Source organism: Daphnia magna, linkage group LG1 (assembly GCF_020631705.1).
Source record: "Daphnia magna isolate NIES linkage group LG1, ASM2063170v1.1, whole genome shotgun sequence".
In the NCBI taxonomy this organism is placed as follows: Eukaryota; Metazoa; Arthropoda; class Branchiopoda; order Diplostraca; family Daphniidae; genus Daphnia; species Daphnia magna.
Genome location: NC_059182.1, coordinates 13,927,355 through 13,946,325, shown reverse-complemented (window position 1 = coordinate 13,946,325; position 18,971 = coordinate 13,927,355). Strand labels below are relative to the sequence as shown.

Here is an 18,971-nt window from a genome sequence, read left to right as displayed (position 1 = left end):
AACTCATTCCCATTCCTAAATTTCACGCAACCATTTCACGCGTGATTTATGGAGCCCCGAGCGGCGCTGCTGTTATTTGCGCCAGCGCAAAATAAAATCGTAAAAAAAAAAAAGGGAAATTTTGTGAAACGTGTTGGCACATTAATGCGCCATGATGATTATCCGGTTGCGCCCCTATGACGATGATGACAAGAAGAAAGGGGAAAAAAAATGAGAAAAGAAGACAGCGCGAAAAATACAAAATATCGGGACAATATCGTCGTCGATTGACCGTGTAAACCACTCCGTTTCTTGAAAGAAAAAAAACCAAGAAAATTCCCATCAGATACAAAACGACTGGTCCCGTCCATGTTATTTTTCTTTAACAATAAAAAAGAAAAATAAAGGGGGGAAAAAAAGCGTGTGAATATGTCGCGTCCCTCAAACAAAACACAACAAGCCAAGCGTGAGAGTCGTTTTCTTTTCGGCTCGAACGTTCTTGATCCACTTATTAGGCAAGTCAGACAGGAAAGGAAAGTGGCCCTCACGACAACGGATACGTGTCTGTGGTCAAGCGGCCGGAACAAATCTAAGAAATAAAGAGTAAACAAAACAAAAAAAAAAACAGCGGGCCGCCGCAAAAAAGCTCAACTCGCCGCTAGATGGCATTTTAATAAAAAGCGTTCGTGAGAAAGAAAAAAAAAAAGAAACAATGTCTCTGGGGGGGGATGTCCACGATGTCGACCAAAAACAAAAATCTTAAGAATAAAAAGAAATCTAGACATGGAACAAGACGAAAATAAAGAAAAGGGGGGGATGATGATAATGTTGCAATTTGGCAGACGGTGAATGTCAGATAGACAATAAGTTCTGTTTAGATTAAAGAAAACTATGTGTGTTGTGGTGTGCATGCGCTCGTCTCGCCTATATATACACAGACGTGTCTGTGTGTGTGCACTATTGGACGAGTGCCCGAACTCGTTTTCACACAAACGCACCAAGACAATGGAAAGCCAGGCAATATAAAGAGCTTCGTTTGATTCCATCTCGTGAAGGTAGGAAAGGAAAAGGGTCATGCCCTAACACACGACCAAACTGTAAAAACTGCGGCTGGGCCTGTCAACTAGCATCTAATAAATCCCCGTTGCGGGGGAAAGAAAAAGAAAAACAAAAATACACACACACACACACGCTCTACTACTATGTACTACTATGCATATACGCCTTCCCTTTAAATAACGAAACTCGTGAGAGAGAGAGAGAGCTTGTTTTCTTATGGTCCTCCAGTGTTAACAATCCAAATAACGCATTGGCGGGAAAATGAATGTTAATTGCACTTGGCATCCAATCAAAAGAGGGCCCAGCCCCACAGAGTGTACGAATCAGTGACGTTTCCAAATGCGATGATTGTGTGAAAGAATATTTAGAAAGCTGTGTTGTTCGGCCGAAAATAACGAGAAGCAAGAGACGCACAGCTAGAAATAGTCTGTGCAAACGCAGCCAAAAAACACAAGTTTCAACAAAATGTTTTGTGTTTTTTGTTTTGTTTTTTCAAGTCGAAGGCTGTGCGATACGAAACAATAGGAATCAGCGGCCGGGACTAGCCATTTTTATTCACTTCACGCGTAAATGTTTACGACCCACACAGCCAAAGATAGGAATCAAAGAAAATGAGAATTGGCGGGGAATGATTTTTCAAAAAAAAAAAAATAAAAAGTGAATTAGGCCAATCGCTTTAAAAAGAAAAAGAAAAAAATGATTTTCTTCGCCATTCAATTAAGCCTGTCTCTCTCGACCTGCCTTTATTTTTGCTACGATTGCAATAATGTTTTCATACTAAAAAAAAGAAATAATAATAAATTGCCCGTTAACCCTCTTTTTTACGATTACGACTTTTTGCCCAAATTTGGAACAGATTTTTTTTTCTTCTTTCTACTGCGCACACCCACCACACCAACACACCGTCTATGCAGGATTCAATCTCCGATTAGATGCAAAAAAAAAAAAATTAAAGCGCGTCATGCTATTAAAACAGACACAGAAAATTTCAGATAAAAAAAGAGAAAACAGTCGTTGGCAATTTTTAAAAGCTTTTTTTTTTTCCTTTCTGTTTGGGTGTTGTTTTAAAAAATAATAATAAATAAAAAATTTTATTTTGACAAATGACCAAGACACGATTATAACCGGGATGACCTCTTCTCCAATCTGGAACAGAGGTGGCAAAAGGAGAGTTGTTTGGGAGGTTACGTGGGGTCAAATCGGGCAGTTCAAAAAAAAAAACAAAAGAGAAATGAGTAAAACAACAAAAGAAACAACAAGCCAGTTGTTGTTGTTGTTGTTCTCCTTCTTTTCTTTGATGTACACATGAAAAATAAATTGTGTTCCAGCAGAGTCACGTGACCGGCGGACATTTTAAACTTGTGTGTGCGATTTAAAAATAAAAAATTTCAAAACCCCAAAAATTTCAAGAAAATGAGAGAGAAAGGGAAAAGAATCTTTTAACTAAAGAAGAAGGAAAGAAAAAAAAAATGCTTTTCCACAGACAGCGGCGGCGGCGACATTAATTGCACCGTCACGAATTATTTTACTACTTTACGATCGTTTTTTTTTTCTTTCTCTCTCTCATGCTGGCATTATACGCATCTCTACTCTGTCTGTATTCTTTAAAATTTCTTTAAAAAAAAACAAAAAAAAAACAAAAAAAAAACACATTATAATACTATACAGGGTACGTATATATTCTAGTCATCTAAATGAAAGGAATAAAAAATAAATAAATAAATAGCGCTATGCTATTTCAACCCTCCGGACTTCTTTTATCAGACCATGCTACACATACACACACACACACACACACACACACGGGTGGGTATATATATGTTTATATCCAGAAAGGTAAAGGCTATTTTACGCAATCTGTGGAATGATTTAGAAAAGAAAAAGGCCATTTCTTTTTTCTTTCCTTTTTTTAAAGATTTGGGACATACCAAAAATTGAACATTTTTTTTCCCCCTTATCTTTTGTTCTTTTTTTTTTCGGGATATCTTTAGTTTCTCGGAACATTTTTTTTTTTCCGAAAAGAAAGAAAAGATTAGAGCAGCACACACAAAAAAAAGGAGAATATAAGATGCTCTTTGTATCATTTATTTTTCAAAGGCTTGGCGAATTTTGCTGACCGTTTCCATCAATCCATCAAAATGGATGTCATCTTACATTAATGGCCGAAGAGGGCGGTTTCGTACGGACAAAAAAAAAAGACCCTTTTCATGACCATAAAGAAGTTTTCAATTCTTCTTGTTGTTGTCCTGTAGATTCAAGTTCCTCTCCTTTTTGTTTTGTTTTGTTTTTTATTTAAAAATCCGTATTTCGTAAGACGTTGACATATTGTCTGTTGTGTCACGAAATAAAGAAATTGAGAAATACACACACAAATAAAAATTGAAGAAGACGTTCTTCTCTTTTGCCGTGTAGAGATGACAAGTCTCATTACACAAACCGGACCCTCTACATCGTAGATGGTAGCCAACGGTATAACGTTAGTTAGTCACCGTCCTAATACGATGAATAATCTGACTTTTCCCATCTCCTTTTGTTCTTTTTTTCTTTTTCTTTTCTTCGTCTCTTTTCTGTTACTTGGATAACGACTGACGAATACTAAAGAGATTATTTCAAGAATTGTCAACAACCCTCTTAGTCATTGGCCTTGGCTGCTCCCAATAAGGACATTTTAGTTTATTGATTTTTTGTTTTTTTTTCTATCTTTTCTTTTCTTTTTTAAATCGCCGATGCACGAATCAATCAAGTTCAAGAATCGTGTCTGGGCGTCCCCCTTTGCCGCCACAATACTGGAATAAATAAAAAATAAAAATAAAAAAAACCCGTTTGCAGGTATTCTGAAATGATTAGAATATAAACGGGGGAGAGAGATTAACAATTCCACGTTGGATTCTTAATTCCAGTCTAGCAAAAGAAGGGGCAATTTCCTCCTTTGGATAATGATTGCAAACGTTTCTTTTTTTTTATTTTATTTTTACCTTTTATTTTAATGCCATTTGGGCAAAACGAAAACAACGGGCAACAAAAATGGTCTTGGATGATTAAAAAATTGCCGAATAAAAAAAAAACGGAAAGACCTGAGCCAACCCCAAAAAAAAGTCGTTGGATCCAGTCATTTCAGAGAAGTAAAAATTATTTAAACAAAAAAATTTGAAAGATAGAACAACTCCTCCCTTTTACCAATCGGTTCCGAAGAAGAAAAAAAGAGAAGCCTCTCACGGTCTCAGGTGCGGTCGGAATTGACCCCGACGTGAACCTCAGCCGGATGAATCCTCATTAAACGCCATCTATTGGCAAAAAAATAATAGCTCGAAAATTGCCAACCATCAAAGCAAAAATAATAATAAATAAATAAATAAACGCTCCGGGGGCAACCGACTACGTCCTCGCTTGAACGCACAACTATATAACCCTGAGGCTGATTTCGCCCTCAAGAATAAATCCCGAGATTACATAAAAGAAGGAAGAAAAAAAAAAGAAAAAAAGGTCCCCCCCCACCCGCTTTACGCACTACTACTTCCTCCTGGAACTGTCATCCTTGCGTAGCAATAACACTAAAAAGAAAAAGAAAACCCTAAAGGACGACTAAACAGAGAGAAAAGATCAAAGAGAGATCGAAAAAAACAACATTCCCTGTCCGATTTTAATCGGCCTTAAAAACAAAACAAAAAAAAACAAAAAACGTTTAAAACTAAACAAAATAAAATGACTTTCTCTTAGATAAACAAAGCGCCGTCGCCAGATGTCCCTTATTCTCTCCTTTCTCATTCTTTCACATCTCATCATTTTTTTTTTATTTGAAAAATGATACGAGCATTTTTCGTGTGTCCCTCTCTTCGAAATCCATGTGGGTACCTATACCTACTTACCTGTGTCTGCGGTGATTAACTAGTCGTTAGTCTACCTCATTACCGCTCTCTTCTTGGCTAGACACGAACGGAGCTCTTTTTCTTTAAAAAAATAAAATCCCGCAAACCTTTTTTACTTTTATTTTATTTTTTTTTTGACAAGTTCATCCGACCCGAGGCTCATTATCGAATCCGGTCCAGCGGCCGTGGATTGATTTTCATTTTTAAAAATTATTACCTAATGGTCGTGTGTCATCTTTGACTGCATGATACCAATAGAGAGGGGGAAAAATGAGAACGTGATTGGCTGGTCGTATAGTGTCCTTCACGTGATCATTTGAAAATCACAAGAAAAGAGGGGAAACACAACGAAGCCCCAGGTGAAATGGAATAAATAAGGCGGCGTGTTACAAAAGCCTAGAGGTGGTCCAAGAGAAAAAAAATATATTCTTTTTTTTTCGGCAAATGATTGAATTATTCACACGGAGCCTTTAAAAATAGCCCGAAGGTTTTGCCACACAGCACGCGCTTTGGTTCCGCTCCATTCATCATCGTACACAAAGTTTTTTGAATTATTGGCTTAAGTTAATGAACGAAAACTAGGCACTCGTCGTAAGTCGGAGAAAATAATGAGCTAGTCTCACTATTGAAAATAAAAAGAGAGGGGGGGGGGGGAAGAGAAACAATTGAATACATTAAGCGATCTCGTCCCGATAAAAAGAATAAATAAATCAATTCAGGCAACCCAAAAAAAAAAAACCATAACGGCGCCCCTGAGACTTGAATAATTCAGTTCATCCGGCAAAAGTAGCCGAGTAACTCGATTTCGACTTTTCTCAAAGAAAATTCCAAGACGAAAAAAAAGGAAAAAACGAACGTACACCAAGTTCACGATGTTATCACACGCCTCTGTTTCGGTATTTCTGATCGTACAGAGCAGGAACTTTGGCCTATTGAAAACTACTTGATTTAAAAAGCACTTGAAAGAACAAGAGAAAGGCGGAAGGACACGTTTTCTCCATTTAAGGTGCCCCCTTTTTTTTCCCTTGGTGGCGACCCATTATCGATTCTTCTTCTTTTCCTGACTGGAAAACTAGAAGAGTCGGTGATAATTTTTTTTTTTTTCTATTCGATAAGCGTCTCATTGAAGCCCAAATACAGATTGGTTCTTGTGTAAGATGGAACAAGGAAAAAACCATAAAAAAAAAAAAAAGGAATAGCAACAAATAAAAATAAACAAAGTCTCTTGCGACTCTCAAAAGGTCATACCAAAAGAGAGCCTGTTATGCAAATTGACGACCGGTGATGATCAAGCCAGTTAATTCTCGGGGAAATAACAAACAAAACAAAAAACTTGTGTCTTAAGACTGTATAAAATGTTGTTTAGATGTTGACCTCTTCAAAAAGAAAAATATAAAAGAAGACATGTTTATAGACTTGTACGGAATCCGAATATTTTTCGGTTGGGTCAACCGAACCGAAACGGGAGAAAAAAAAATGCTCTCTGAATTTTCCTGAAAAACTTACGTATTTTCTTTTCTTTCTTCATTCTTCTGACAAAAATATATACATTTTTTTAAAATAAAAATAACGAGTAAAGAGGAAGCGAAACAACAAAAACATCTGTCATTCAAAGTTAGTAGCTGCAAGCTATTTTCAAGGGGAAAAACGTTTAAAGATTAAGAGACGAGACCGCAGCAAAATCCGCACAAAAATTGTGCATTCGTCAAAAAGAAAATAAATCGCCCATTTTTATAGGATAAAAAAAAAACGCAACAAGCAGATTGCATCCTCAATCCAACAACTCGTGATCACGTTGAGCATATACTCCAATGTATATACACTACAAGGAATGTTTACAGTAGCCCTCGCCCCCTCGAGCATTACCTTCAAACGTCTCTTACGGTATACGGTTTACAAGCCGGAGAGAGAACCCACTTGTTGTTCTCATCATCAGGTAGATTTTTCTTCTTCTTCCCTCTGTCGACTCGAGAAAGAAAAAAAACTTCTCTGTGGGCAGACGTCCATTAAATTGTTTAGTCTCGCTCTATCGCCCATCTGTCGTCTCTTTCGATTCCACGTCATCTCTTTCTTTTATCTTCATCTACTTTGGGTACGTTGGCGAACGAGTTTCTGTGGACAAGTTAAAAAAAAAAGGTGTGCCACTCTCCGACAGGTGCTAGTCGCTCGAAACGTTTAAGACGACCTTGCCAAGCAACAAGTTTCATCCGTTTCTTTCATTTTCTCGTGTTGCAGATTTATTCCAAACGGGGGGTAGAAAATGGGGGGTGAAAGCCGCTAGATGCTTCAATGCTCTCGACTTCGTACATGACGGCTCGTTCATCACTAACCAACAAAAAACCAACGCTCCGACTAATTCCATTCGAGAGGCTATTGAATAATTCAAGCAACGGTAGTAGTATTTCTTAGACATTTTCTTTCTTCTCTTAGTCGAGCGTGCAAACAACAAAGAATAGAAAAGAAGATATTACAATATATCGACATGTGATGACGTCATTGTCGAGTACCGTGAGTTACACAAGTACCGCCCCATGTCTTTTCTTCAAAAATGATGATGCGAAAGCTGAGCGGCCACAATGTTGTTTTTGTTTTTTTACGAAAAGGCATATGGCGCGTGAAAGTATTTCTTTTAAAACAAAATATATAGTACATATTACCATACGGCGAATAGCATGCGGTCTGGATAATATTACCTACGCCAGTCGATAGTAAATTCAATTGAGAGTGTCAAAGCTGATAAAATCGCACAACTGTTTTGTTTTGTGGGCGGTCGACTCAACATTTCAAACACGATTCTTTTAAAAGCAACAATTTTGGGGTTAGAACCAGAGAGTAGAAATGCCTTGGACACTCTAATGGATAACCTTCTTGATGTTTAAACTCCCATGACCCTTTCAGGTCGAATGACGACCCTAACGGACCCAGAACATAAAAGTATAACAAGAAAGAAGCCCGTCAGTTACTAGGGAAATGTCCAAATACAACTCGATTCCATTAATTGTACAAACTAACAAGTTCACGTTTGATTTTTGCTTAATGAACAATCACCTTAAATTGAGATCTGGTTTTCAGAGGATAAAATCAAAACGAGAAAAACAAAAAACAATTCAGGATTCGATCCGACAAGATCCGCTGATGTTTGGAATTGCAATCAAGTTTGTCAATCATTGTCGATGTGTCCAGGTGGTCTAATCAATTTATTCTTTTCTTTTTCGAAAGACGTTGTTGGCAATGACGTATTGTCTACTACGCCATTGTCTTCTGTTCCCATTTTATTTTATTTTTTCATTCCAGTTTTCAGTAATAATTAGAATAAACAAACGAATAGGTAACCGGTTTAAAAAACTTGAATTAAAAGATGAGTTTTATTTTAAAGATCTAGAGATTGTAGTAAGAGATGAGCTTGAAGAAAATTCGAAATAAAGTAGGAACTGTTGAATATTTATATGCAAAGAAGGCACTTTGCATTTTTTTTTCAAAGCAACTAAAGTGTACCCAGCCTTAGTTACTCCTCCTCTTTGACACGGGGGCATTTGTATAAGTTGCATCATTTCACAAAACCGTAACTTTTAACGCACTGTCAACTAAATAGAATCCAGTTTGACTGGATTTTAACGGGGCGCGACACACAGTGGCCGGATTCTTCTCAACTAGAGTTGTTGACGAAGTTAAGAAGAGAACGCAAAGTCCCAAGCTATTGTAACCGGCCGGCCTTATAACGGGCTATAAAAAGGGCTTGGCCAAGTCGTTTTTTTCTTAACTTCTTTTTATGATTCCAAAGCATTCAAAAAGGACTTCTACAAAAGGAGATAATGTCGCCCATCAAAATAATAAAATGAGGGGGGAAAAAAAGCGGAGGGTTGAGTTAGTTTTTTCTCTCTTTATTTGTGTTAGCTATTTTTGTTGTTTTTTCTTTAAATAGGGAATCTCGACAGTGTTTGCTTAGTAGACGTATAAGTCATGATGACAAAAGAATCTTCCGCAGTTTGTTTTTTCAAACGGAATGTCGACCGAATTTTCTTTAGCGGTTGAAAGCAAACAACTCGTGAACCCTTGAAGGGAAACACAAACAGTAGCCGTGGAACGCCTTGGGGTTACGTGATTCATCGACGTTACATTTGCAAAAGATAATTAAAGGTTTGGTTAATCCGATCACAAGTCTCAATAATCACCCACCCCCCAAGTGATCCACGGAGCGCAACGAAAAGATGAGGAAAAAATGAGTTTAAAACAAAAACACTGTCAGAGTGTCCTTTTTTTAATACCCTTAAAGTGATTGGTGTTTTGAGTAAACCAATGAGAATCCAATAAGCAAACAACAACATCAAAAAGAGAAAAAAAAAGTCATCCAATTGTAACCAAGGCCACACCTGACCGCCCCCATTCCAATGATTACACACAACCTCGATTGGATTTTTAAAAAAGTGCACACAAACAGCTTGTTTGTCGACATCATTAGCCAACCATACATGCGGAAAAGTAGACTTTGTGATATTACTAGTTGTAGTACGTTTCAAAAGAATTATTCTTTCGCGTTTGTGTGTGTGTCAATCGTTTTACAAAAATGAGACAGTCAAGACTTTATCGCTGACGTTTTAATTTAAGAAAAAAAAATTTTTTGATTTCAAAATTTGTAGACAACGAAAATCGTCGTAGACGCGCAGAGAAAATCTTGGGTTTCTAGTCCTGATGGTCGTTAACTATAAAAGACATCCTGTTGGTGGAGGGGGTTTGGGAAAGTCTCGAAAATAGAACTTTTTTCTGAACACCCAGAGGCAAAAACGAGTAGCAGCGAGGGGGTAGTGGAAAGAATAAGATCATGAAGAAGAAAACCTTAAAAACTGTTGTAATAATGAACTTCGTTTTCTTCCCACTTCCCCGTTTGGTCACAAAAAAAAAAAATGGCGGCACACCTGGCGTGACATTCAAACAGTTGAAAACTACCCATTCGTTTTGTCCACGCAGTTTTGCGATTCTAACCCCTCTCTCCAGAAATTTCTCGTTTTATTCTAATGTCGATTTATCTTACCCTTCCCTTGATTTCGAGAGAAGGAAGGGTACACAAACCAAGGGAAACGAATGTTCAGTAGCTCCGTATGCTAATTTCCTTTTTTTTTACTTTTTAAATTTGAGAAAATTAATAGTTTAAGATTTTAGCCCTTTTTTTTTTCCACAAGAACCGGCCAAACGATAAAAACGTGGGTGACTGGTTTGGGGAGCGGCCTCGTGGCCGTATGCAAATGATGATTTCTATCATTGAATAAGTAAGAACCAGCATCCAGTCTTATCACTTTTCTCTTTCTCAAAGACATAGTCCATTAAAATGAACACGAAACATTCCTGACTCTTTCATACTAGTCGAAAATCACGAAACGAGAGTGAAAATAAATGAACAAAACTGACCATTGTTGATGCTGGAGAAATGCTAGTGTTCATAACGTGGTCGGTTCGTTTCACGTTGTTGAAGAAATCCACAGAAAGTTAGACGCCTCCGCCGACACTATTTATACCGGAAACTCACTCACAAGAAACTGTTGATATTTCAGAGAGATGCCTGGAAAATCTGGAAATAAACACAAGCCGGAACTCTTCCCTCTTCGACCAAAAAAAAAAAAAAAAAAAAGGTTTAAATGCAGAGAGTCAACGTAACACGTCCGAATAGAACGGCAACTGGGCGCCAACTGATGATGTTCAAGACTTAGAGGAGAGAGAACAAGACTTTGCGCGCGCTCCCAACCCAATGTAGCACTAGCTATTGAGATTAACGGTTTTGATTCTTCAGTATAACAGCAACTCGTTTTGCTAAAGCTGTCGTCTTCGGCTTAACTTAAATTGGAATTCTTTCGTGCCAATTGTCCCTACAAAAGGGATTAATTATGCATATTTATTCTCCCGACAGAATAATTTTTTTTCAATTGCCTGAGGCATAACAACGCCATCTTTGTGTGACGGATTCAACCGTTTGAGTCCGCCCCACGAAAAAAGAAGGGAATTATCAGGATGGCACTGAGTGCATATTGACTTGGTATTGTTTATTTTAAAAATCAGTTATTAGTGAGTTCCGTTATCTTTTTATTTGATTCGCATGTTGTTTTAAACTAGTCGATTCAATGAAAGATATAGTTCCTTGGCCATTCCCGAAGTCGCTGGTGAGTTAAAATGGGTTTTCATTCGTCAGAAAATCCAATAGAAATGGAACAGCATGCCGATTGATTTTAGATAAATATAGACAGTGGTTTCGTCCTTCTTTACTCCCTTTTCTGTTTTAGGATGGATTTTTATGGCGGCTGTCGAGTCGTTTCATCATTGCGACTGTGGGCTTTATTGGCAAATTTATACTCAGTAACAGCACTCCATGTAATAGTAGCGTGTAGACCATGTCATTTATTGGCCAAAACTGGCATTTTTCTTTCTTCACTATGCAGATGTGATGAACTCCACGAGAGTGGTCAATCGACATATATTAGTTGACTTGTTGGACAGCAGACCTTGCCATGTTCCTGTGATCACCGTAGCAAATCATACATCATGTTTTGATGACCCTGGACTCTGGAGTATGACAACTAATTCACATGCTATTATAGTTTTAAAATATGAAAATTATTTTTATTTTATTTCAGGTATTCTCCCTATCAGACATGTGTTTAATATTGATGTAATCCGATGGTCTCTCACCGCTCATAATATCTGCTTTACTAACAACATGCACTCTCAATTTTTTGCGAGAGGGAAATGTGTTCCTGTTGTTAGAGGTGGAGGTGTTTATCAGCGTGCCATGGATTATTGTATTCAAAAATTGAATGAGGGGCAGTGGGTTCATGTCTTCCCTGAGGGAAGAGTTAACATGGATAATAGCTTCATTCGTTTCAAATGGGGCGTAGGCCGACTCATTGCCGAGTCTAAAGTCATGCCCATAGTAGTTCCATTCTGGCATTGCGGAATGGACCAAGTTTTACCGAACGAATATCCCTATCGTTTTCAATGGGGTAAACAGGTGTTGGTCAATTTCGGCCAACCAATCGATTTAAAAGAAGTCATGCAGCATGCCAAAGATGTGGATGCTGATGATATGTTGACTCGCAAAATGATCACCGACAAGATTCAGGAAGAAATGATGAATCTCAAGGACCAAACGGAGAAAATGTATTCTAAACTCAAAAAGACAAGCTGAGTTTAGTATGAAAAGTGTACAATATACAAATACAGAGCTTAAGCACTGAATGGTTAATAGTACAACTACAGAGAAATGATTGCTGTCTATTCTACACAGTCAAAAGTCAAATACATTTGTATTTGTTATTGAATCTCTATCGACTGTATTGATACATGTTGACGGCTTGACGCTCTCAATATATAGCCAATGTACCGTTTCGGAGAGACATCTGCCATGCACTGTCGTCTTTTCCTTTAAGTGATCCACGCAGCAACGGTTTCAAGTTTTGCCATTACACGCAGCTCTTCCCCCCTGTATAGACATTTGCATTGTTCTTTTCGGAATCAAGGTTTCTCTTCGTACACCACCACCACGTTACGGTACATAAAGGAAAAATACCAACACGGATCTGCACCATTAAGAGGCTATTGTTTGTTGGCCCGCCGAGCGCTTTTATTCCCGCAGATAATCACACATGAGCCACCCGCAGGCCGACTCGTCTCACCGAATCAAAAGACGTAAAACGTATTAAAGAAGCAAACGAAACTTCCACTTCAAAAAACCCTTTTTACGCGGCTAATGCGAAAGAAAATCATATCGGTGTGCCTCGCCACAATAAGAATGGTCATTGTTGACAAAGCACCAGTACTACCATCAGGAGGGCATTACACAGCCACCGACTGTTGCGGCTACTTCAAAACAAAAAAAAACCTACCGTCACTACCTAGGCAACTGACAAAATAACCAAATGAAAAGTGGCACAACCGTGCCGCATTCTTTCCCACAAGAGTCTAAATTTTATTCTTTTCAGAGCTACTAGCAGGAACGCTAGCTTCTTTGCACCAGGTGCACTCTTTTTACGCCTCATTCCTAAATCAGGAGTGCATAAGCTACACAATAAACCACGTTGATGAGTAAAGATTAGACTACGAACCCATGCAGTCCTCTTTCTTAATTTTTTTAAAAACACAATCTTACATAATATAAGGTCTCATCTAGATGGTTGGGCATTGGTCCCATTCTAGAGGAGTGCTGAGCCACATAAAGGATGTCCCCAATTTTTACACATCGGATCCAAGACGAGGACGTCAATAAACTCGTCTTTGAAATGCATTTTCATCGACTTTCTCCTCACGGAAAATTACACATTGATCGGAAGTTAAACGTCGCAAAATTCTAACCCTTTATGACAGCATAATGGATAGCAATTATCACATGACAATGAACAACCATGACTTTCGAGGTGAAAGTTACCGGTAAGACTACCTGTCGACAGCATGATTTTCTTGATGGCCACATTCTCCGAACAATTACACTAATACGAATTTCGATTGCTTTGAACCGAGCATTTTTACAATATTGCTTCATTACAGTGATAACCTTGAACAATCTGTAAAGGTAGATAAAGATAACGTGTCACGTACCTATGTTAACAAGGACCGAGTTTTTCAAAGAATCCTCATTTCGTGAGCTTCATAGATTCTTTTTCAGAATCAAACATCTCCGCCATCAGATAATTCACCCTATATAATTAATAAACAAGAAAATATACTTGTGCAACAATCTTTCTATAGTTTTCACATTCCGTGAAAAACCGGATTGCTTCACATTGGTTGCCTACTGCCACTTCATTGCCGAGCATTTTCCATGATCTCTGGGCGTTCACAACCCAAACAAAGTGAGTTGCAGAAAAACATTGATCAATTCAAGACGAAGTGGATGAAACAGATATCAAATGTCCATGGAACTTGGGTTGTGTAATCGATCGAAAAAGGATACAACATAACGCCACTTTCCCGGAAATCGACCCACAACAACCAACGATTCGTTTAAATGATTCCGATCTTGTTGGCGACATCCAATGCATCGTAGTCTGGTGCCAATCGAACGTAAGCTTTCTTCTGACCATCGGGGCGGTTAAGTGTGTTGACTTTGGCCACATCGATATCATACAATTTCTTGACTGACGAGCGAATCTGGTATTTGTTGCAGCGAGGGTGGACGATGAAGACCAATGTGTTATTGTCTTCGATCTTCTTCATTGCTGATTCGGTGGTAAGTGGGTGCTTGATGATGTTGTAAGCATCCATCCTAAATTGAAATTGATCAATTAGTTTTACATCTTAAACATACCAATTTCTATAAGTGATTTGAACGGTCAGTTAGTGTTTAACAGTTTGTCAATCATAATTTTCTGAGAGATTCCCACACAAAAGTTCATCATGGAACAAATCGTAGTATTATGTTAAACTACGTACTTGCTCCTCTTGGGTGCTGATTGCCTAGGGTATTTCGGGTTGCGGGGGGGTCGGAAAGTCTTGGGACGCCTGAATTGCACAGAAGTGCGGATCTTCCTTGTTCGGGTTCCATGAAGGCCCTTGATAACCTGTTCAAGTGAACAACCATTAAAAATAACTGGAGGATCATGTATCAAAAGGAGATTCATAATTTGTCAGTTTGTGCAATTATTATCTTTTCACTTTCAGTCAGAGAGATTCCCACACAAATATTCATCACAAAAATAATGGCTAACATATTGGTAAAGAAATCCTTACCTTTCTCTGTGTGGACAAGGCCTTAGTGGCAGCACTCTTGGCCTTAACAACTTTACCAGCAGCAACACCCTTCTTCAAACCAGCAGATTTAGCAGCTCCTTTAGGTGCAGTCTTTGTTGTTGACTTAGCAGCAGCCTTAGATCCTGTTTTGGCTGGTGCCTTTGTTGCTGTTTTAGCAGCAGGTTTCTGATTACCCTTTGCAGCTCCTTTGGCAGCAGCAGCGGGGACTTTTGCTTTAGCTCCAGCCTTAGCAGCAGGACCTTTAGCAGCAGCTCCCTTAGCAGCAGGCTTGGCAGCAGCAGGCTTGGCAGCACCAGCTTTGGTTGCAATCTTCGGGGCAGCCGCAGGAGTTTTGGAACTGCCTCCTTTAGGTGCAGCAGCTGGGGCCTTGGCTCCTGCTTTGGGAGCAGCAGCGGCCTTAGGGGCAGCAGCAGCCTTAGGAGCAGCAGCGGCAGCCTTAGGTGCAGCTGCAGTCTTGGCTGCCTTGGGTGCAGGTCCAGCAGCAGCCGCTGGTTTATCTGCTGGCTTCTTCTTAGCCTCTGGCTTAGGTGCAGCTGCAGCAGCAGGAGCAGCCTTTTTTTCTTCCTTTGCTGTATTAAAAACAAACAATTAAATTACTTGCTCTTATGAACTTAAATGGTAATTGTAATTGCAATGACTGGTTATCGTTCAAGCAAAATTTACAATACACGTGGTTTGACGGGACCAAGTCCTTATGGATTGGTACGGAGTTATGAATCATCTTGGATGAAAATATCAATCAACGAAAATCACCCATTTAACTTCTATCACATGAAAGTGATTAATGCCTGAAATTAACTCGTTACGTCAAGTAATATACGAAATGATTCTTACCGGGTGGCTTAGGTTTGGGCGCCATGATGTATCCGTATGCAAGGACTGAGAGGAAAAAGAATTGAAGACTTGTACTACAATATGAAGAGGAGGAGTGGAAAAATGGGAAAAGAAAATGGCTACCCTCACAAGGGCACAAACTATTTCTATTCAATCCCTAAACACTACTCACGATCTTTTATTTTTTCGTTTAAGTTTCTAAAATCATGGCGTCAGATAAACAAATTAGATTAAGCCATATTAAATTTTTAAATAAATAAATGTTTTCCGTTCATGTTAAGTATTTCGTCAAATTTATAAAACGTCTTAAATGTCAAAAATTTATTAAACGCCGCGCCTTTTACGTCAAATACCAAATGCTTGATCAACAAGTAATTAATGGCATGAGCACCTGAGTCACAAAATTAATTTAGTCACAGAACTACTGTAGACAAAATTAACTTTACCTACTTTTATTTCAACGACAGTTTTTTCGTGCGAATGTGGCAAAAAGCAAAATCAGGGAAAAACTCCGTTCAATCTCCAATGTGTCAACAGGCTAATTTCTTGGCGCGAACTTACTAAGAGACTATTCATTTATCATGCTATTTCTAAGGTAGTTATTCTGGTTCACATTCAAAAGAGTTTCTCATTGGTCTACCTCTACCATTATTATCTTGTTCATCCCTGTTTCCAGCTTTCGTATTCCACAATTCTTCCCAGAAATCTTCTCTGCCAAAAAAGTACGTTATATTTTTTAGGATTTTAAACTTGTGTAACTAAAAACTGCTTGTGCATTACCAATATTCTAGGACTAGCAAGCAACCATGAGATCATATCATTCTGTGATAATTAAATCGAATTGTTTAGTTTTCGATATATATTTGGTGCATGCTGTCTATATCTATCAAAACAAAACCACCCAGCGGCGAAAGGTGGAACTGTGCTAAATTCGTGTTATTTCTGAGACGACTGCGATTTCTTTTTGTCTTCCTTTTTTCAAGTTTTGAATCTTTTGGTTGCAGTTTTGCCTATAGTCTTTAACATCTCTCTGATTATCTTGACTCTTCCTCTATGTTCTGTATCGAAATATTTTAACTCCTGTGATAGCCATTTTATTGACATTCGCTGACGTACATTTTACGCACAAAAATGGCCAATCAGAAAATTATCAATTGTATTTCTAATAAGACATTTCATGTTCTAAACTGTGCCTTCCTAATTGTAGTGCTCATCTTCCAATCACTTGTTCTCAATACCTACATAATCTCCTACACGTGGAACTGGGATCTTGCCAGTTACTTTTGGTTTCTTGGTGATCTTTTCTTGGCTGGTCTGTTTGTTGCCATGTCCATTAGGGCATATGCTTACCTGTCTGAACAAAAATTACTGAAAAAAAATGAAGAACAACACAGTCTAACTCCAGTAATTATTATTATTATTTTCCAAGCTTTCTATATTTTACTTGCTTTGTTGTCATTAGGTTCGAAGTCCAGTGGGAAAAAGCATTCTTGGAGTTCTCCCTCTTTGCTATGTGGCATGGATTTGCTATGCCATTTGCCTAGTCACCAAGGTAGCCTTCATATTCAAATCTGAAATAATCAACACATTGAAATCTCAAGACGTCTTTGGTCCCCAATTGTTGAAGTTTACAATTTCGTCATCAACCATTGTATTCATGTTATTAGTTGCTGCTCATCATGATTCAGAAAAAGATTCCCAGCGTGCCCTTGCCATCAAGTCCATGTGCACAAATACGGCTTTCGAACTGCTAGATTCCGTTGCTTTCCTCAGTATTCTCATCATAAAAGAGTCTCATCTCGCTGTTACTTACGACTTCGAAAATGTTGTTCTTATTTTTGCATGCATAAATTTTTTCTTGCCCACCATTGCCCTTTATCAGTATTCGTTGAGCGATTTCGGTCAGGTGGAGAAACCGCTCGATTTAAACGGTGTCTACCACCTTAGTCACATGTCGCTAGTTAACGTTCCTTACTTAGCTGTGCGCATCTATTTGTGGTCAGGTTACGGATCTGATATTTCCCTTTTCGTCATGAAAAATGTGATTGGTATTTTGTGGCATTTAAAAGACATTATCCCTGATTTCGTTCTGTTACATAAACAGTGCCAAGCTATGCGCGGCGGTGTCGTTCCCCATCGTAAAGTTGTCGTCGAATGTAAAGACGATGTTGTTGAACTCGAACAAATGTAAATGACTCACACAGTTATATCGTATAACCTAATACTCTTAATCTTGGCCATCAACAGTGACAATATACATCTCAACCCAACATAGTGCGTCCTTTTATGTCTCCAGTATATTTGCTTTATACAGCACTGCGTGACGTGACATTCCGCGAAAAACGGGTAGTGGATATGATGGTTAAACAATAGCTGGGAAAAAGTATAATTCACCGAAACGCCTAGGGCATGTAAGTCTCATCCTAATGATCATAAGTTTTTGAACGAAGGACACTAGTTACAATCTGGCACTCTTCGACGAGGTCTCGTGTCAACTACATCTGCAGCGTGTCCTGTCCCAGAACAAACACCGTCATCCAAATCTGTTGACACCATGAAATTCGGTAAGTAAAAAGAATCAGTCGTTTAACATTCTGCTTACATTAAATGTGCCTATCGAAGTTTAATTATTTTTCGTTTGGTATTCTCACACGTGTTTCTGTCAGACAATGCATCAGCCATTTTTCTAACGATAATGATGGTGGTGACAAATTTCTCCATTACTCGAGGTCAAATGGGTTACTATAATAACGACCTCTATGACGCACAGGCAGCATACAACTGTCAAAATGGTTTTTACGGATCGGCTCACAATTGTGGATATGGAACACGAAATCAAAACTGGTTTGGATCGTATTATTTAGGCAAAGCGAATCCATATGGATTTGTCAGCACAATGCCTTACGGTACTTACATTTTTGTGCCTTACCTTGTTTTAAACATGTAGTAGAACTGAGATCGTGTTGTACAAATTATAGGTTATGGTTCAGGGGCCCAACCTTTCTTCTCAGATCCCTATTCGGGTGGATGGCCTGGCACCAGTTATGCCCCAGGTGGTTACCTCGGATCAGCGCTACCAGTCAACTATAACAACTTTTATCCCAATCCGAATGTTCGTTATTAATCGAATTTTTGTGATAACCTATTACGCGAAGAGAAGATGTTACATATCATAAAATTATTTTTTGTTTGGCAATGCAAATACATTTTCCATTACAACAATACAAAATCAACAGCGTAAGGGTTTACTGAAATAAGAAATATAGCCAACCTGTTTACGATCGATGAACTTATGAACTTCAAGGCTTTCATATTCGTTTGCAATTAATGCAAATTGTTGCATTAACAGAGGTGGATGCAAAAAGCCTACATTTCAGTAGCTACTTAGTTTTTTTTAAATGTGTTAAGGCAAAAAATCTCAGTGATAAGTGATAACACTGGGGAAATTTATGGTGGTTGGTTTCCTTGAGGTTTCTGTAGCTTTTCACCACGTTGTCCACGAGG

The 18,971-nt window shown here is 38.5% G+C and overlaps 5 protein-coding genes across 8 annotated transcripts in view; 3 read left to right on the top strand and 2 right to left on the bottom strand.

Moving 5' to 3' along the window:
* LOC116930261 (protein prickle) overlaps nt 1-10,579 on the bottom strand; it is a 45,852-nt gene extending 35,273 nt beyond the window's left edge. Inside the window, exon 1 of the mRNA XM_045174621.1 lies at nt 10,308-10,579. Coding sequence (XP_045030556.1) covers nt 10,308-10,340 — 33 coding nt within the window. The 5' untranslated portion in view covers nt 10,341-10,579. The remainder of the gene's footprint in view (nt 1-10,307) is intronic.
* Nucleotides 10,580-10,864: 285 nt separating this feature from the next.
* Nucleotides 10,865-12,208, top strand: LOC116930157 (tafazzin). Of its 3 annotated transcripts, none has more exons than XM_032937546.2 (5): nt 10,865-10,929; nt 11,007-11,053; nt 11,174-11,261; nt 11,330-11,458; nt 11,525-12,208. In XM_032937546.2, the coding sequence occupies exons 2-5, from the start codon at nt 11,015-11,017 to the stop codon at nt 12,073-12,075; spliced, it is 807 nt and encodes a 268-aa protein (XP_032793437.1). In that variant the 5' UTR covers nt 10,865-10,929; nt 11,007-11,014; the 3' UTR covers nt 12,076-12,208. The 3 variants fall into 3 exon arrangements, with proteins under 3 accessions (XP_032793437.1, XP_032793455.1, XP_032793446.1); XM_032937564.2 differs by having other exon boundaries at nt 10,867-10,929; nt 11,174-11,246; XM_032937555.2 differs by having other exon boundaries at nt 10,874-11,053; nt 11,174-11,246.
* A 1,587-nt stretch (nt 12,209-13,795) lies between these two features.
* LOC116930051 (transcriptional regulatory protein AlgP) lies at nt 13,796-15,627 on the bottom strand. Its single transcript, XM_032937402.2, has 4 exons — nt 15,468-15,627; nt 14,613-15,202; nt 14,316-14,443; nt 13,796-14,148 (listed from the first exon to the last, which is right to left on the bottom strand). Exons 1-4 carry the CDS (start codon nt 15,490-15,492, stop codon nt 13,887-13,889), a joined length of 1,005 nt encoding a protein of 334 aa, XP_032793293.2. The 5' UTR covers nt 15,493-15,627; the 3' UTR covers nt 13,796-13,886.
* Nucleotides 15,628-15,929: 302 nt separating this feature from the next.
* On the top strand, nt 15,930-17,737 carry LOC116930061. Of its 2 annotated transcripts, XM_032937423.2 has the most exons (4): nt 15,930-16,062; nt 16,144-16,189; nt 16,259-16,871; nt 16,930-17,737. In XM_032937423.2, the coding sequence occupies exons 3-4, from the start codon at nt 16,599-16,601 to the stop codon at nt 17,656-17,658; spliced, it is 1,002 nt and encodes a 333-aa protein (XP_032793314.1). In that variant the 5' UTR covers nt 15,930-16,062; nt 16,144-16,189; nt 16,259-16,598; the 3' UTR covers nt 17,659-17,737. The 2 variants fall into 2 exon arrangements, with proteins under 2 accessions (XP_032793314.1, XP_032793305.1); XM_032937414.2 differs by having other exon boundaries at nt 16,051-16,189.
* Nucleotides 17,738-17,898: 161 nt separating this feature from the next.
* LOC116930220 lies at nt 17,899-18,691 on the top strand. Its single transcript, XM_032937619.2, has 3 exons — nt 17,899-18,031; nt 18,134-18,373; nt 18,446-18,691. Exons 1-3 carry the CDS (start codon nt 18,022-18,024, stop codon nt 18,589-18,591), a joined length of 396 nt encoding a protein of 131 aa, XP_032793510.1. The 5' UTR covers nt 17,899-18,021; the 3' UTR covers nt 18,592-18,691.
* Nucleotides 18,692-18,971: the final 280 nt, after the last annotated feature.